The sequence below is a fragment of the Myotis lucifugus genome, unplaced genomic scaffold (genome assembly GCF_000147115.1).
Source record: "Myotis lucifugus unplaced genomic scaffold, Myoluc2.0 scaffold_1583, whole genome shotgun sequence".
NCBI lineage: Eukaryota > Metazoa > Chordata > Mammalia > Chiroptera > Vespertilionidae > Myotis > Myotis lucifugus.
This window is the reverse complement of record NW_005872631.1, coordinates 1-19006: the sequence shown is the minus strand read 5'-3', so window position 1 is coordinate 19006 and position 19006 is coordinate 1. Positions and strand designations below refer to the sequence as shown.

The following is a 19006-nucleotide window of genomic DNA, read 5'->3' as shown; positions in this document are numbered from 1 at the left end:
GTGATTAATCACTATGTTTTAATTATGTTCAATTTGTAACAGTGGAATTGGGGGTCACCACCACATGAGGAACTGTATTAAAGGGCTGGGGTGTTAGGAAGGTTGAGAACCACTGGCCTAAAGCGTAACCACCCTCAAGGGAGCGCAAACCGTGTCACCTGTCCTGTTACCTGGATGCCCACCTTGCTTTCTCCCACCTCCAAGCAATCTTCCTTAGGACCCGACCCCGCCTTCATTCCAAATGCATAGAAGAAGCCGTGAAACTGCTGTTCTCCAGAGCATTTCAGATCTTGTTTCCCCGACACTGTCCTCAGTGTGGCCCAAACAGACTCTTACAAAAATTCGCTGCAGGTTTAGATGCTTCTTACGGCGACAAGATGTTGCTATTAGCTGCCCCCACCCTAGGGTCACGTATGGCGTTAAGCCCGAGATCCCCTGGATCTTAATTAAGAAAACTCACGGGAGGATGAGTGAGGGCGCTCTTACTATGACATGTGAGGACACTGCCAAGGAAATGGATAGACTTCTGTCATGTCATTCTGTCCCCCTGTGTGATCCTCTTTCATTAAAGAAGGGTGGTGGGCAGAGCAAGGTCCCCTCGTCCAAAGGGGGCAGAATCCACCTGCCCTGGTCCCAACAGCTCAGGGCTCAGACTGCCAGAGCACACCGGTCACGGACCTGGTTGCGGTGTCTGGCGCCCATGGAGCGCAGCCCAGTCTCACACAAAGCAGATGCGCAATGAACACAGGACAGACAGGGAGCATGTCTCCCGCTATATCGACGTGGAAACTGAGGCGTAGACATAGTGAGGCCTATGGTGTGGATTCATTTTGCAAAGCACAGGGACTAATACAAGCCTTTCAGTTGGTGGTTTGAATTCCTGCAAGGAAAACAGTGTCTAAAACACAGAGCACCGGGGGGAAGGGCAGCTGTCACACCTTCAGTCTCTACAGCGTTTTAGAGAAATGAGTGTTGACAGTGGCAAGGGCAGCAGGAATGTGCCCGCTAAGAATTTGGGGGAACAAAAGAAGGAAAGAAGGAAAGAAGGAAAGAAGTTGCCCTTATAAAGTCAAGTTTTGAAAAACACATAAAAAAAAAAAGACGTAATTAGCCATTGATGACAGTTACCCAAGAGACGGTGATTATATGCCTAAAGAATTTGGGAACACCCACAACTCCACTCAGGGTGACCTGGGTCACCTGCAGGGAGGCAGAAATAATATTTTACTCTAATTTCATGAGCAGGAACTTTTTGGAGAAACTCCAAAAACAGAACAGTGGACGGATGGTCATTTAAAGGCACAAAACAGGAAACTCCGGAGCCCTTCGACACACGGTCCAAGGGGAGGGTGGCCGAGTGCCAGCCCCAGCCCAGGCCACACTCTTGATCGCTCGGCAGCTGCTGGTCTGGCTCCCTGCGGCACTCAGCTGTGTCTGCACCTGTGCCCATCACCGGTGCCACTTAACGAGAAAGCTCTAGACCTGGAGCCCCCAGGAACAGAGAAAGAGGTCTGTTCTTGGTGTGTGGAAACGGTCGTCTTTCGGAGCCTACAAAGCTGATGACCCATCCTGAGACTTGGTGACTCACAGAGGAAGAGTGACCACTGGCAGGGTTCCCCACTTGCTTGGACCTCCCTCGGAGTCCCAGTCCCAATGACGGGAGGACGTCTGTCATTCCGTTGACCCACCAGCATCTTTACAGCTGCCCTGTGCTTGGCCTCTAGAGTGGGAGAGGGACTCCAATGTGGGGAATTCTCTCAAGACTCTGCCCGGCCCGCTGTGGCGACAGCATGTCACCATGGGACCTAGACCGACCAACGGCTGTCCGGGCTCAGACTCAGCATCCGCTGCACAGAAGCAGGTGCCAAGCAGGATGCAGACAGGGGCTGCCTCAGTCTGCCACAGCGAAGTGTCGTAGGCTCATGGCTTAAAGAACAGAAATGCACTTTCCTACAGTTCTGAAGGCTGGGAAGCCCAAGATCAAGGTCCGGTGTGGTCAGGATCTGGCGAGAGCTCTCTTCCTGGCTTGCAGATGGCTGCCTTCTCTCTGTGTCCTCATAGTCCTCTTTTTATAAGGCCACCAATCCCATCCTTATGACCCATTTAACCTTCATGATGATCTAAAAGCCCCATCTCCAGGCTGGCTGGTGTGCCAGTGGTTGAGCAGTGACCCACAAACCAGAAGGTCACAGTAGGATGGTTGTGGGCTTGATCACAATCATCGAACTGTGTAGGGGGTGTGCAAGAGGCAGCCGATCAATGCTTCTCATCATTGATGTTTCTCTCTCTCTCTCCCTCTCCCTTCCTCTCTTTGAAATCAATAAAAACATTAAAATGAATGAATAAATAAATACCCCATCCCCAAAGACTCACATTGGGGGTTAGGGGTTAGGGCTTTAATAGATGCACAACGCAGGCCATGGCGGTGGCAGAAGCGCTGCTGGGGCACCCAGCCCAGCACTGGGTCTGGGCGTGTCCAGCGCTGCGAGGGGCCATCTCCCTGCTCTGGAAGTGACTCTGGGCACTTCTCAGGAACAGCAGCCTCATTCTTCGCATCCTGGGATTCTATGAGCTACTCACTGTTCTTTAACACATTTCTTTTTGTCCACCTAACTAGCTGTAATGAATCTCCGGGCCTGTGACGAAGAACGCTAACTGATGCTAGACCAAATGGCACCTCCTTCCATGGGGTCCAAAGCTGACTTCTTGGAATTTCCAAATAGGATTCTCTAGTTCTTGCTCAGCGGATCCCGAGGTGGGCCTGCCCCGACCTCGCTCCCTTTATGTTTGAGAACTTGCAGCATCTCTCTTTTCAGCACTGCCTGGTGCTGCTGCCCGGGGCACACGGGGCCTGTGGTGTTTCAGGGACAAGTCGAGAGACAGACTCCCTGCCCTCGCTCCTGGGGCGGGGGGGGGGGGGGGGGATGCTGGGCGGATCCGTGAGGCAAGGAGTTCTCACAGGACAGGGAGGGGCGTCTCCGTTGGGACGCCCTGAAATATTCCTGGATAAGGCGAGGGTGGGCCTGAATCAGTGCTGTCTCGGCCGATTGCAGCACCAAGGCGGTTGTAGCTCAGTTCTGAAACCATCACAATTGAGAAAGATAAAAAAGTCATGATAGATAAAAAGTGTGTGGTGAGGGTGTGGGGGAACTGAGCTCCCATTCAGGTGGCAGTACACATCATACACCCTCCCTGAGGGGAACGTGGCAATAGCTAAAAAAATAAAATAAATACATGCACTCTTTGACCCAACAATTTACTCTCAGGAGTGTATATCACAGATATATTCACGCATAAGCACAAAGAGTATGTACTTGTTGCATTTTTAAAAAAAATCCTCACCAGAGGATATTTTTCCATTGGTTTTAGAGAGAGAGGGAAAGACAGAGAGAAATATAAATGTGAGAGAAACATATCGACTGGTTGCTTCCCACATGCACCCGACTAGGGCTCGGGCCAGGGAGGAGCCTGTAACCGAGGTACGTGCCCTTGTCAGGAATCAAACCCGGGACCATTTGGTTCATAGGCCAATGCTCTATCCACTGAGCCAAACCAGCTAGGGCATTGCAGTATTTTTTTTATAGCAAAGAACTGAGAATGGCTCCATCAATAGAGGACTGGTTCAGTACTTCCTGGACTCTCTATAGAATGGAGTACTAGGCAGCCATGAAAAAGAATGATTGTCAGCATAGAGTGGTTAAGGGGTTAAAGGCAAGTGGTAGAACAGTATGCATGAAATGCTACCCTTTGTACAAAGAAAGCTTGGAAATGCATAGAATACCTTTGAAAGGATGTGAGATCAGTATTGCCGAAAAAAAGGAGGCCAGGGTCCAGGGTGGGAGAATGTCTAAATGTACAAATTAGTACATTTCGAATGTTTTAACAGGCACATATTACCTATCCAATTGCATATGTATTTAAACAAAACAATATTATTCCAGGATTAGAATTGTTCTGTGAACTTCTAGCATGGTCAGTTATGGGTGATGTGTAAATCACGTAATCTGAGCCCCAGATGCCTGTGTGTAAAACACGCGCAGTGATACTTCACCTTGTAGCTCCTTCTGCTCTAAGATAAGACCCCTTACGGATGGAGCAGAAAGATGGAGCGTCTTGGTGGAGGGTCCCAGGACTGTCTTGTGCAGGGACCTCTCTGAGCAAAGCGAAATGCTACTTACTCCCCAACGGCACCTTGTGGGGCCAGTGCCCAACGCTGGGCGAAGCTGTGGAGGGTGTCAGGGTGTTTGAAAACTCCTCCTTCCCCCTCTGCCCGCCCCACCCGACCCGCCAGTCTTTCCTCCCGACACAAGGACTCACTGCCCTTGGGTCCCTCCCCTCCCCTTGGCATCACAACCTGCCCCAGCGGAGGGATCTGTTCTCAGTCACTTGTGCCTCTCCCTCCGAGGGGCTCCTTCTGGGCTTATCTCTCCCTGGAGAGAGGCTTTGCTTTGATAAAGGAAAGCTGGTCGTTACCAGGCAGGGGCAGGAGGCGGACGGCTCTGTGCTCCCGAAACCAGCAAGGTCCCGGTGGGACCAGTGGAGACGCAGCCTGACGCCCAGGCTCCACCAGGGACCCGAGAGCGCCTCTGCCTCGTCAGCCCACAGCTCAACACCAGCCGGCTCCCGGGGGCCGTCACCGGCACTTGCTTTTTGTGGATGTGCCGCTAACACACACCACCCCGGCCAGACAGCCGCAGCCCCAGGTCCTCGCTCAGGGACGTTCCTCACGGAGGCCTTGGATCTTCCAATTGGCTCCCTACCTACCAGCCCCACCCGGCCCCGCCCTCCCCTCCTCCCTGAGGTCTCCGCCCCCAGAAAGAGGGAAACTGAGGCCTGCAGCCAGGAAAGGCTCTGCCTCCGTGGAAACTGAGGAATTCCACGCCGAACTCGCCAGCTCTGTCCCTCCATAAGCTCCAGCGGGAAGGTGGACGCCAGCCCTGTCTCAGCCTCCTGGGACTAGAGTCAGTGATCTGGGGAGAGTCTAATTATTCCCTTCCCCCAACGCAGTCGCCCTGGTACAGGCTGCAGCCACTCCTGGGAAAGACCAACAGGATGCATTTGGGGAGCCCAGGGCCCTTCCCCCAGGGACCGGCCTCCCCTTTAGCTGGGGCTCTGGGTCTGTGAACGGCTCGAGTCAGGGCATCGAGGAGTCACCACTCGGTGTTTATGGTCCGAGTTGGGCTGTGGCTCAGCTGCCCTGGAACCGCTCTGCATGCTCAGATCGAGGGAGACTGAGTCCACCTCTAGGACCAGCACGATCAGGCAGCCAAGGCCACAGGCCCGACTACTCGCACCACCGGGTTGACTGCATCCCTCGCGGTAAGCACGCCCGTCTTGTCTGGGGTGATTGCTGCCCCTTGGCCCCTGCCACCGGGATCCAGTGACCCCCGTCGCATTCAGGGTTTCAGCTCAACGCCAGCAGGCCCATGTCATTCCTGCCCCACAGAGAGGAGTGACCCAGAGCCCCAAGGATGCTGGGGCTTCCCCAACACGTTCCTTGTCGCGGTCTGTGAGAAGCGTGTCCTCCGGACCCTCCCGGGCTGGGGGCGGGTGAGCAGGTCTTACATGGTGATCTGTGCTCAGGTTCCCACCTCCCTCAGCTCTGGGACAGCTTCCTCTGCTCCATCTAGGGAAGCCCACCTTTGGTCCATGTTTCAGCCACACAGACCAAACGCCAGGCCCTGCTGGTCCCCAGAGCCCTTCTTAGTCCTCTTGGCAGGCCCAGGAGTGAGCGCCTCCCGGCGAGGCAGCCCTGCCCCTCCCCCAGCATCGCACCCAAGAAAGGAGGGACTCCCAGAAGCAGGGCTGGGCCGTCCTCACCTGTGAAAAATGCCAGGCACGCATCCAAGTCCCACGCTCCCTCCCCGGCGTCTGGGGCCCTCTCTACCAGCTCTTCTAAGGACTCTGCCCCCCCAGCCACCTGGGGCCAGTGCTCCAACCTCACACACCTCCCCACCCAAGGTCAAGGTCCTCTCATTCCCACACCTCTGGCGTGAAAGGCTAATTCCAGCTTCACTGTGAGGTGCTTGCACAGAGGCCTCTTGGAGGGACAGCGTAGCAGAGGATGCTGTCAGGACCCAAGCACCCAAGCGTGTCCCCTTAGAAAGTTAGACTGTGGGGACTTGGGGTGCTCCCTGTGGCCCTCGGATCCCACTGCAGGTGGCTGTGACCTCAGATCCCCACCCCCCCGAGGCACCTTCTTGTTAGCACAGCGATGGGTGTCCTGAGACCCTCTCCCCCGTGGGCGTCGCCGTGGGAGCAGTAGGGCCATTCACATGGAGGTCCTGGGCCAACAGGAATGAGGGTCCAACCTGCCTGAAGGGCCTGCACTCTGTCTTGGTGGGAGGACAGGATGGCCCCGTCCACGACGGATGAATGGGTGAGCAAAAGGGGCATCTACACACAGTGGGCACGATTCCGTCTCAGGAAGGAAGGGGATTCTGACAGACGCCACAACAACGAGCCCTAGGACAGCATGCTAAGTGAGAGACGGCGGCACAAAAAGGAAGCACTATGATTCCTCTTCCGTGAGGTACTGGGCTCCTCAGGTTCGCAGAGATAGGACGTGGAGCGGCGGGTGTCGGGGCCGAGAGCGGGTGAGGAGTTCGCGTTTAATGGGGACAGTTTCGTGGGCAGATGGACGTGATGATGGTTGCACAGCAATGTGAACGTGCCCATTGCCACTGCTCTGAACCCTTTGGGGGGAAATGGTGCGTATGAGGTCATGTATGTTTGACCAGAATTAAACGATGCACCAAGGAGTGGGCTTATCACCGACGGTGCCGTGTGGACCCACGGGCAGGGAGAGCTCCCGGGAGGCAGGGCGGGGCTCCTGAGAAAGGTCCGAATCCAAGGACCCCAGGGCCCCCTCCCGCCCTGGCCGGTGCGCAGACAGCTGCTTCCTGCGCCTCCAAGTGTCACGCTTCTTTCTCATTCTCACCACATCTACGTTCTATTCCGGCCTAAATCTCAGAGCCAGGCCCTCAGAGAGAGAGAGCTCAGTAAACCTCCCGCCTGAAGCTCAAAAACTCACCCTTAGCTGAGTAACATGCTGCTGGGGGCTACTGTGTGCAAGGCTGGTGCTCAGGGAGCCACACTGAGCCTTCGCAGCCACCTCTGGAGGACCGCCACCGCTCAGCTGACACAGTGGCCCTCCCTTCCCAAAGCAGCCACCCCCGGAGCTCTGCACGCATTAGAACAGTGGTTCTCAACCTTGGCTGCACAGTAGAATCAGCTGGGAATCTTTTTAAAATCCTGATTTCCAGGCCTCATCCTCCGGAAATTCTGTTTCTTTGTTACTAATGTTGTGGCCCCACCCCATAACAAAGAAACAGAATTTCTGGAGGATGAGGCCCGGAAATCAGGATTTTAAAAAGATTCCCAGGTGATTCTAACGTGCAGCCAAGGTTGAGAACCGCTGTGTTCGAGGCTCTCAAAGACATCAGGGTGTTGTGGATCTTGTGATTCTAGGGGACATCCTGCAGCTTTCAAACATTTAAGAGGGTTATTTTACTTTATGATTTTAAAAACGCAGTGAAATGTGTGAACTATAAATACATATAGCCCTGGCTGGTTTGCTCAGTGGTTAGACTGCCAGCCCTCTGACCAAAGGATCCCGGGTTCGATTCCCGGTCAAGGGCATGTACCTGTTTCAGGTTCAATCCCGGGCCCTGGTCAGAGCTTGAGCGGGAGGCAATCAATTGCAAATAATCGATGTGTCTCTCTCACATAGATGTTTCTCTCTCTCTCCCCCCCACTCCCTTCCACTCTCTCTAAAAATCAATGGTGAGAATTTAAAAAATAATAATAAATACCTACATTTTCACGGGGGGAACAACTTCTCCTTTGCTTCGGCAGAGCAGCCCGTTGAGTATTAGCTCGCTCCTGTCCGAGCCGGCACCTCCAGTTCTTTCAACTCCTTTTCATACGCCAGGGTTTTGAGTTCTCCTACCACCCAAATTAAGTTCTTGACCTTGAAACCATTTACAATCTCATAGAAAAATTAAGATGAAAGATTAAGAAACTGAATAAAGTCCAAACACAGTAAGATTGTTTATAATTATTATATTTTGTGGTTCAGACTATAAAGAAGACAGCTGAGGTTTGAAGTGATGGGAAACTTCGGGGTCCCTGCGGCCCGGTTTGCCACCCCACCCGGCCCTGTCTGCTTTTTGGGGGGCAGCTGGTTCGAAGGCCCCGAGCAGCTATGTCACTGAACCTCGAAGTCCACCTGGGGTCTTGCGCTGGGTGGACCCAGCCCTCCCCAACTTTGATTTTCTTAGATTTTTCTATCCTGGGGATGAAGGTGATCTATTTTTAGCGAGAGGCTGTGTAAGCCAGGAGTTGCTATAGCGACAGCTGGTGGTTACAAACCAGGACCTGCTACAGTTCCCAGTCATAAATAAACCCCAAACGCTGAGCCCTGGAAGAATGCCGCCTCGGAAACCGGAGCTCCGCCCTGACGCATGGGGTCCCCGCCTGCAGTCCGCAGGGTGTGCTATCAGCAGGTTGTGGGCGCTGGGCTCTGCCGTTGAGAGCAACCCGGGGGGTGACGCTAACGCTCAGCTACCAGGCGAGGGAAAGCACCTGCGTCTGCTTAGCCCTGGGCGCTGGGCAGGAGGCGGTCGGCTGTGCCGGGTAAGCACGAGGCTGGGGAGCCCGGGAAATGGAGACGCAGCACCTGATGACCGACTGGCCCACGAGGCCTGCGCGCGCGCGCACACACTAACGCTGAAATGTCCACCCAGCGGCACACACGTTCCCTGACAACCAGCAGGCCTCGAACTGTCCAACAGAAATGAGTAACACGCACAGGAATATTCCCAGCAGCTGTGGGGGCCCCGACCTGGAAACCACCCAGGCCCAGGGGGATGGAACTGTGGTCCCTGCCGACGAGGAGCCTTGGCTACCCAGCAACCAAGTGAGGGGACTTCAGCCGCAACCGGGGCCTCGTCGCACCTCCCATAGTTCACGTGAAAGAAGCCGACAAAAAAATAAATCTCGTCCGGACCCAGCCTGTGAGGTTCCCGACCAGATCAAGCAGCCTTGCGGGGAGTGCCTGGGGGGGAGTGCGGAGGCTCCTGCGCTGGAGCCTTTCCGTGTGGCGGTTCCTGAGCACGTGGCGCACATTCACTCCGGTTTGTACGCGCTTCTGTGTGCGGCCACTTAGTAAAACACCCACGAACAAGGTTGTGAACGTGGGCACTGCATTGGTGAGCCATGTCAAAGGCATCTGGTGCTGGGAGAGTTCGAAGTGAAGTTCATGGGCGGGGACCACCCAGGGGGAGGGGAGCCAAGCCCCACATGGCTGCTGTCAGTTCAGGGCAGAACCACCCAGACGTGAGGATCAGAGAGCCCCGCCACCAGCGAGGGGCCCCTGCTGTGGGGGATCCTGAGCAGGGAGGCTGGTGGAGCAGACTGGAGAAGGGGGACCCTGGAGGGGCTGTGGAAGGTGAGGGGTCACCCCCTGAGGCTTAAGTGTGCCTGGGGGGCGGGGAGCTGGCCCACAGGTTCAGCATGAAGACAGTGACTTGCTCATCTTTCTGTGGTGCCGTCGGGGCTTCTCTCAGCCACGGCCACAGCTGCTGCTGGTGACCTCCAGGCTACAGCACTTCTGCTGTTCGATCGACCAGCTCGGGCTGCTCTGTGACCAGGCTGAGCCACCAGGAATGAGGAGCAGAGGACAGAGGGACTTCTGACTCAGTATCCCCTCTGACTCATGGCCAGCCAGGGTGGCAGCCAGAGGGTCGGGACGAATGGGACAGAGAAATGATGCTGTTTACGGCCCTGCAGGAAGGGGGGTGAGCGTGGTCCACCTCACGCCAGGAGAGCACCAGCCCAGCGCGGCTGGACGGGGGCTGGCCCGCAGCTCTCCCTTGGCAGGGCCACATGGGCTGACAGGTCTGCTGGCCTCTCTGGGCCTCAGTTCCCCCTCCACCACCTGCTCTAACTGCCTCGACAGAGTTATCGAATGTAAAACACTGCAGAAGCCACCACATGAGACATCATCAATGGCGAACAGTGACGTCCCGTCCACCAGGCCAGCGCTCCGGTCCCCTCCCTCCTCGCACTGGCCTTCCTCTGCTCCCCGACGACTCTCTCCTGGTCCTGGCCGGCTGCTGCGCAGCCTCCCACAGCTCATGTCTGTCTATCAGAGCTGGTGACGCGGGGCCCATACAGGGGGGGCACTGGGTGACACAGGAGTCGCCCGGCTCAGAGCGATGGGGCTGCCACAGCAGGCGGCAGGAGGTGCGGGGAGGAGCTCCCCCACCCATGTGGATTCTGTAGGCCGGCTACAGGTCTGACCAGGGGCCTGCACAGGAGGGGACACGCTCCCCTGGGGACCTGTACCTGGATTACTACCACTGTCATGGGATACCTGTGCAGCCTACTGTGCCAGGGCCAAGGCTGGGCCACGGGCCACAGTGGTACAAGAGGCCAACCTGGCCCTCAGGGGACATCCATGTTGATTCATTCCAGAGAATATTTGGATTTTGCATATTATTTTCTTCTTAATCATTAAAACAAATTATTGCCGTGACCAGTGTGCTCAGTGGTTAGAGTGCCAGTCCATGCACCAGAGGATCTTGGGTTCAATTCCCCGTCCAGGGCACATACCTGGGTTTGGGCAGGAGGCAACTAATCAATGTGTCTCTCTCATATCAATGTCTCTCTCTACCCCCTCCCTCCCTTCCTTCCACTCTCTCTAAAAGTCAAAGGTAAAAATATCCTCAGGTGAGAATTAACAAAATAAATAAGCAAATAAATAAAAAAATACATACATTGATAAATAAGTACATTAAAAAACCAAATTATTGCTTGAGGATAGAATGCGCCTTGCTCTTCTATATATACTAGAGGCCCAATGCACGAAATTCATGCAAGAGTAGGCCTTCCTTCCCCCGGCTACCGGCACCGGCTTTCTTCTGGCACCCAGGACCTGGGCTTCCCTTGCAGCCCCAGCTTTGTCCAGAAGGCCGTCTGGTCTAATTAGCATATTATGCTTTTATTATTATAGATAAAAGGCTAATATGCAAAGTGTCCCCTTGGGAGTTTGACCAGGAGACTGGGAGTTGGATTGCTTGCTATGACATGCGCTGACCACCAGGGGCAGCACAAAACGAAGGAAGGCCCTGGTCGGCAGCCAGAAGGCCCCGATTAGCCCTGATTGCCAGCGAGGCCTAGGGACCGTACCTGTGCATTGGGCCTCTAGTTAAATATAACAAGCTCTTGATCTTATCTAGAAGCTGGAGGGCCACCTGTCGCTTTCTGAGTGCAAGGCTCCTGGGCCCTCAGCCCCAGCCCGGCCAGGCCCTGCCTCAGAGAGTCTGCATGTCAGAGCAGGAGTTGCCCACCCAGCCTGGCTCTCCAGCCCGGAGCCCAGTCACAGGCCCTGGGCGGTCTCCATCACTGTGCAATCACTGTCTCAACTCATCCTCTTTCACGACCTTCCTTCTGATTTCTCTGTTCATCCCACCAGGCTCTGCGATCTTGTCTTACTGTCAGTGACACTTTCAGATATCCGTGGTCCCGGAATCATCTGTCCAGTGTCGGGGTTCTCCACTCAGGGCTCCCCAGAGGAAAGCGGCTGCCGAAACCACGTTTCTCACAGCCTCGCCTGGCATAGCGAGCACCTGGTGCAGGTGCACCCACTTCGCTGACTGCCCCATCCTCACCAGCCGTGTCGCCAGACCTTCCTAACGTGCTCTCTGGGCACTGAGCGCGACAGCCCCGCTGCCACTGTCCCCTCCGACCCCCTCCCCGACCCAGTGGGAACTCAGACATTCCCAGGAAGCCCCCCACCTGCCGCCTGTGAGGGGCCCTTGTCCGGGGGCCGCCAAGCAGTGTTAGCTGCCGGCTCCATAGAGAAACAGTGCAGTGGGCCTATGAGCTCTTCTAACAGGGCTCAGGGGGCAGACGGGGCTCAGGGGGCAGACGGAGCTCAGGGGGCAGATGGAGGGCAGATGGGGCTCAGGGGGCAGACGGGGCTCAGGGAGCAGATGGGGGTCAGGGGGCAGATGGGGGTCAGGGGGCAGATGGGGGTCAGGGGGCAGATGGGGGGCAGGGGGGGCAGACGGGGCTCAGGGAGCAGATGGGGGGCAGGGGGCAGATGGGGGGCAGGGGGCAGATGGGGGTCACGGGGCAGATGGGGGCAGGGGGGACAGGCGAGGCTCAGGGAGCAGATGGGGCTCAGGGGGCAGGTGGGGGGCAGACGGGGCTCAGGGAGCAGATGGGGGCCAGGGGGTGCAGACGGGGCTCAGCGGGGCAGATGGGGCTCAGGTGGCCTACGGGCCTCGTGTGACTTCTAGCCGAGCCTAGCGTTTCTAAACCCTGTGTTCTCCTTGGAGCACTGGGGAATGCGCCCTCTGGTCCCAAACACCCGCCATGACAGTTACAGCATCTGCCCCGCCCCCAGCCCCATCCTTGCTAAGGAGACACAGCACCTCAGGGTCCCCTGTGTGACAGGAACTCGGCAGAGAGGTCAGGGGTCTGGACCTGCGGAGGGGCCGGGGGCCAGGCTCCTGTCCCAGTGCCGCCCTCACTGTCCCGGGGTCCTCAGAGCCCAGCAGTGCTCTTCCCAGACCCTGGGCTCCTCTGCAGCAGGTGCAAGCCCAGCCCTCCCTCCACACCCCCTGATGGAGAATAACCTGGCTTCCAGGCCGCCCTCCCACCGGGGCCCTGAGCTGGTGCTCCACTCTGCTTCCTGCTGTCCGGCCACATGGGCCTCTCGTGTGACTGGAACACACCGTGGTCTCCCCCCGAGGCCTGGAAGGACCGACCCCAGGTGCCCACAGGGCCACTCCCTCCTGTCACACAAGGCCAGCAGGGGAGCCCCGCCCAGCCCGCCGACTTGTCCACAGCACTCCCCACCGCCTGGCATCGCAGACGACCGACCGTCTGTGGAACTAGCCAGACCACGAGGACAAACACTGGCTCCACTCATACAGGGCACCTCGAGGCGCCAATTCATCGAGGCCGGAGGTGGAAGGGGTGCCAGGGGCTGGGGGTGGACAGAAGGAGTTGCTGTGTAACGGGGGCAGCTTTCAGTTGGGGATGGTGGGAAGTTCTGGGGATGGATGGTGGCGATGGCTGCCCAGCAGGTGTAAATGTACTCGGTGCCCCTGAACTGTATGTACACTTACAAACAGCTAAGATGGTAAGTCTTGTCCTATGTGTACCCCAATTTAAGAAGGTGTGTGCCCCGGGAGGGTGGGCCGGTGTCCTGCTCATCACGGTGCCCCCGGGGCTGGCACAGAGCAGACGCTTGGATGCTGGTGGGATTGGCAGAGCGTTGGCCACTGTTGAAGCTAAAGGTGAGGACCAGCACACCCGTCTCTCTACTTCTCCATCTGCCTGCGAATGTCCATTATGAAAAGCTAAAAACATATATTTGAATGAATAAATTTTGGGATCTTTCAAGGCAACCCCACTTGGGACTCCAGGAGCCAGGCAGGCAGGTGGGGAGACCTGGAGGGGCTGGGCGGGGAGCTGAGGGGACAGAATGGATAGTGGCCTTCTCTCCAGCCCTGCCTGCTGCGTGAGGCCAAGCGCCCCGACGCCCAGGGCTCTGCCTGTCCTAACCGGACCGGCGACTGGGAAGGCAGTGTTGGGGGACGGACCCGCGAGTGGGAAGGCAGTGTTGGGGGACTGACCGGCGACTGGGAAGGCAGTGTTGGGGGACGGACCGGTGACTGGGAAGGCAGTGTTGGGGGACGGACCGGCGACTGGGAAGGCAGTGTTGGGGGACGGGCCGGCGACTGGGAAGGCAGTGTTGGGGGACGTACAGGCGACTGGGAAGGCAGTGTTGGGGGACGGGCCGGCGACTGGGAAGGCAGTGTTGGGGGACAGGTGCCTGGGCACGAGGGTCTCTGGAGTGCTGTTCCAGAGCCGGTTGTCTGTTTATCCCGAGAAGGGTGGACGGGACGGGAAGGGCGGCGCGGCCTCAAGCCAGGACTCGCCATCGGCTCTGGTCTGGGTGCCTGTGGACTCCAGCGGCCTGGGGACGGTGTCCGCCCCGAAGCACTGAGATTGTCCTTTACAGCTCCCCTCTAATTGTAGAGGCGGAAGAGCTGCTACAGTCATTTCCTTTTTTTTTTCTGATTAGCATAATCCCCTCTGATCTTCCTTTTCCCTTTTTTTAAATCCTCACTCACCCAAGGAGTGAGGATATTTTTTTCTCCATTGATGTTTAGAGAGTGGAAGAGAGAGAGAGAGGCGAGAGAGAGAGATATCGATGTGGATGAGACACATCGCTTGGTTACCTCCAGCTCCCACCCCGAACAGGATTGAACCTGCAACCGAAGTCAGCCCTCAGCCCCTCAGCCCGTGGGCTGACACTGCAACCACGAAGCCAAACCGGCCAGGGCTCTTTTCTATTTTTACTGTGATTGCTACATGCTCTCAGTCCACATACTCTGCAATTCTGTTGACCAAAGAGGCTAAAAGAAAAGGCTAAGTCAGAATTGTCGCTGTCTGCCCTGTGAGGTGTGAGAACTAGAGGGGCCCGTGCACGGAAGCCAGGGGTGCAGCTACACGTTGAGGCCCAAAGGGATGGGCTTTTCCTGAATCAGAACTTTTTAAAAAAATATGTTTTTTACTGATTTGAGAGAGAGAGGAAGGGAGAAGGAGAGAGAGAGAAACATCGTGTGAGAGAGAAACACCAATCAGTTGCCTCCCACATGCACCCTGACCAGGGATTGAACCTGCAACCTGGGTCTGTGCACTGACCGGGAATTGAACCAGCGACCTTTCTGTGCACAGGACGACACTCAACCAACTGAGCCACACCGGCCAGGGCATGAATCAGGGTGTTTTATCAAGGTGTGAAGTGTTCAGAAATCCAAGGAGAGCTGAGTACTGCAGAACAACGATGCCACCCAGGGGCAGATACAAATGCTGACCTGCCCACCTTTCGGGGTCAGCCGTGTGCGTGTGCGTGAGCGTAACAAAGAAGGTGTGTCTTTCGATCTGAGGAACTTCAGGGAAACCAGCCGAGGAAGCAAAGTGTACCTTGTCCTCTGAGGAAGGGCCCCGCCTCCCACTGCCGTGGGCCAGTGATGATCCCTGGTAGAGGCTGAACCAGCCACAGAAGCAGCAAAAGGGCCCAAGGAATCCACGCCGACCGCCTAAGTGCGCTTGGTTTGGGGGACAGGAGGACACGGAAAAGACGGACACTTCGCGGCCCTCGTGGGAACTTTCTTAGGGGGAGGAAGAGACTCCTCCACAGTTCCTTTGGCTACAGGAGTAACTACAGGGAGAGCGAGAGGGTGAGAGGGAATTGAAGCCCCCAAGCCCCGAAGCGGTGCTTACTCGAGAAGCATGGGTAACCCTGGAGTGGCTGCTTTCCCATCCGCCCCACAGCCAGCCATTCGGTAGGGACAGCTGGTGACGCCTCAGGTGTTGGGTTTAGAACGATGGGTGAAACGCTCCGTTGGGGACATGATCCCGGTCCCTGACAAGCCAGGAGGTCCCAGGAGGGCGATGGGGATGGTTAACCTGGGTCTTGGAAGGTGGGCCAGGTTTGGACAGGCAGGGGCTGGGAGAGAACGCTCAGCCCACCATCTCTGTTTGGCCCTCACTGGTCACATCCAGGCCAGGCGCTGCCAGAGGGGCCAACACCGGCCCTCTGGCTTTGCTCCTGGTTCCGCTCACGGAGGCTCAGGAAAATCAGGACACACCTGGACACTGGGCTCCGGTCACCTCAAGTGGCCTCACCGACCTCCCAAATCCCAGGAAGGTTCTGCAGGGAGCCGTGATTTCCCTGAGCCCGCGGTCGGCGCCGGCATTTGCATGTGAGCGCTTGCAGGACTTGGTCGACATGCAAATATCCGTTTGCTGTCAGAAGAGTAGCAGACAGGAGGGCCGCCAGATTTAACTCCCAGGGGAGAAGCTGCCGTCCGGCAAGCATGTCAGAGGCCTTGAATAATGGGCCCGCCCTCCCTATTAGCAAAACCTGACTTCTAGTTAAACAGTAGGTCCAGACTGAATTCTAGAGCAACGAAGGGTTTATTACTTTATTATTTAAAGCAAGGCTTCTTTTTAAACCATGTCTACGAATCCAGCCCAGGGTGTCTGTGATTCCTCGTTGGTTGAGGGCGAGGCACCGACTGTGTTCCTCTAAAATTCACCTTTGTATCCCGTCAGATCGGTTCTCCAGTTCCTCCCAAGACTCGGACTCGCGGAACTCCAGAGCTGCCGAGTCCTCCGCTCCACACCGCCCAGGTCACACAGGGCCCCACCGTCCGGAAGTCACTGGATAAGCTGAACATAGCTAGGACGTAGGCAAGTTTTTCTGACTGCCTTTTCCTTGTCTTACTATCCCACTTCTCACGTTCTGCCCAGATGTCTCCTTACCACACATTACACACGTCCCATTGCACTCAAGGGACACAACATTTGACACACCCCTTGCTGTCTCGTCTCTAGCACCGCCGGGTGTGGGAGCCTGTTCCACCTGGCGGGGGCGCTCGGGACTATCCGTGCGGTACCAGCAGTGTGACCCCCTTCTGACAGAATGAAGCTCCCCTCCCATTTGAGTGGCAGGTCTTGCAGGCTCCAGGAAGCTAAGAATGCTTCAGAACCCATCCACCTGGCTCCAGCCACGGACACGGCACAGCCCACCCAGCCTGCCCCAGCCCACAGTCCACGGACACCCTCAACCAGAGATGCTTCCCACCTCCCGGCTCCCTGGTCCCAACCCCTGCGCCTGGAGAAGCTGGAGGAGCCCCAGAAGCCAGGGAGACTACAAAGCAAGCTCCTCTCCCCAGGGACACAGGTCAGGCAGGGGCTGGTCCCTGTCACATGGATCCTGAGGGCCCGACGGCTCAGCCACGGGACGAAGGCGGCCGTAGAATTCCTCCCCCTGGTCCCCACCGCCAGGCTCCTCTACACACACACACATCACTTCTAACAGCCGGAAACAGCAGTCCCCATCCATCCTTACTTTTCCCCCAGCCGCTGGCTCTGCCTAAATGAATGACTGTCCAACCGATCACTAACTGCATTAGGCCCGGTGGGCAAGAGAGGCCGTGGCTGCAGAGGAAGGCTGTGGGGCAGCTCATGGCAGCTGCATCACCGTCAATACGGGAACACACCCCACACACACCCATCTGCTCCTCTCACTGCTGCCTAGCAATCACATCCACGGCCACAGGGAGAGGCTGCACCCTGCACACACACACACACACACACACACACACACACGCCCTGGGGGCTCCCTCCCCCGCAGGCCCAGCAGAGAACGGGGCAAAGGGCAAAGGGCAGCGTCCTACCGAAAAGGCCATGGGGCTCCGACTGGCGCCTCTCGGTGCTCCGGTTGGTCTCCTTGTGCTTCTTCTTCCCCCTGAGGCTGCCGAAGCGCTTCATCGGGAGCTGTGGCCCCAGGAGCGGCAGAAGGCGACCATACCCGGACCCTCGGAACCCCCTTCAGCCCCGGGTGGCGGGGGGCCAGGAGAGGTGCAGCATCAGTCAGCAGGTGTCTGGCGCCCGGCAGTCGGCCACCAAGAGCTCAGAGACAGCGGGGAGTCCAGGCGAACTCCCGGGGACCCCGAGGCGAACTAGGATGGGTCCCTCTCCGGGGCGCAGCCTCAGCACACACAGGGGGGTGACCCCGGTGCAGCCCTTCCTCCCGCAGGCCTCCGGCCGCAGCAGCTGGGGCAGCCCGCTGGCCTGGAGCCGCTGGGAGCCGCCGGCAGCACAGGCAGAGCCTCGCCCGTGGGTCTGTTTATGGAGTTCAGGTCAGCTGTGTGCTCAGACACCCCAGGGGTTTCTCCTCCTTTACAGTAAGGAAGGAGGGAGGACGAAATAGGCAAACGGAGCGCGGCCCGCTGGTCATGTGCGGGTCTGCGATGTCTCTTTAAAAAGACTGTAAAAGGAAACCACGCTGGGCAGACAAATCCTTGGCACCAATTGGCCGGAGCGCACTCCCATTATGACATGACATCACACAACTATTTTGATTCATGTGTTCCAGGGGCTCAGAAGGCTCCGGCGCTTCTCCGTGGAGAAGTCACATGTCCCTGGAAATCGCTGAGTCTACTTCAGCGCTGGGCTCCTTGCGATGAAAGAAACAAGACCACCTGTAAGTGGGGGACCTGGGGCCCCCTGGGATTCATGGGAAGGGCCAGCAAATTTGCTAAGAACTGTAGAATGACAGAGCTCAGAAGAGGTTGTAAAGAGGGTCGTCTGGTCCAACCCCTCCCGGTACAGATGGGGAAACTGAGGCTTGGGAAGGAGAGGGGACTGATCCAAGGTCCTGCAGGTAATGTCAGAACCAGGGCTAGAATTCTAAGCCAAACCACGACCTAATTAAACAAACCAAAAAACTTTTAGCTTGTGTTTTGCAACTGTGAAACAAATGTTAAAACCACGAGAGGGAAAAAAGCCCCCCCCCCTCATATCTTCACTAGCCTACAGGAAGACACAGGACCTGCTGACCTGCTTCGTGACCTTGAGAAAGTTTCTCCCCGCCATGGGCCTCAGTTTCCCCCTCTGTGAACCAAGAGGAGCCGTGGACATGTTAGGATCTAGTCTATTTCTCAGCCGGAACTTCCGATGGCCTCTCAGTGTGCCCTTCCTTTCCTGCTGGACCAAAGGGCAGCTCAGTGGCCCAACATTTGCTGCTAGGATGTCTGAACGCACACACCCAATAGGCCTGGCCCTCAAGGAATTCCCCAAGGACTTGGAGAGACAACGATAAGCTGTTAAGCAACACTAACTCATAAAGAAGCTGTATGAGAATGAGGTTAAGAGGCGAGAATGGGCGTGTGTCATCAGCACCGATGGGTGGGGGGGTCGCGTGGCCCAGCTTGGAGAGGAGAGCGCGAGCTGGCCCTGAGGGTTGAAGGAAAGGAGAGAGGCCAGGCCCCCACCTGGGAGGAGCTGAACCCCCAGAAACAAGGTGTAAAACCTACCTCCAGCCAACTCCCCGATATTCTAGTGGGTTATCTCTGTGGTTAAATATCTCAGCCCAAATTTACTGCGATAAACTCTGAAAAAGACTAAGTAG

The 19006-nt window shown here is 56.7% G+C and overlaps 1 protein-coding gene across 1 annotated transcript in view; it reads right to left on the bottom strand.

Annotated features, from left to right (window-relative positions):
* LOC111824458 (5'-AMP-activated protein kinase subunit gamma-2-like) overlaps positions 1-17382 on the bottom strand; it is a gene marked incomplete at its 3' end in the record, with an annotated part of 46441 nt that extends 29059 nt beyond the window's left edge. The window contains exon 1 of the mRNA XM_023748615.1: positions 17271-17382. Coding sequence (XP_023604383.1) covers positions 17271-17364 — 94 coding nt within the window. The remainder of the gene's footprint in view (positions 1-17270) is intronic.
* Positions 17383-19006: the final 1624 nt, after the last annotated feature.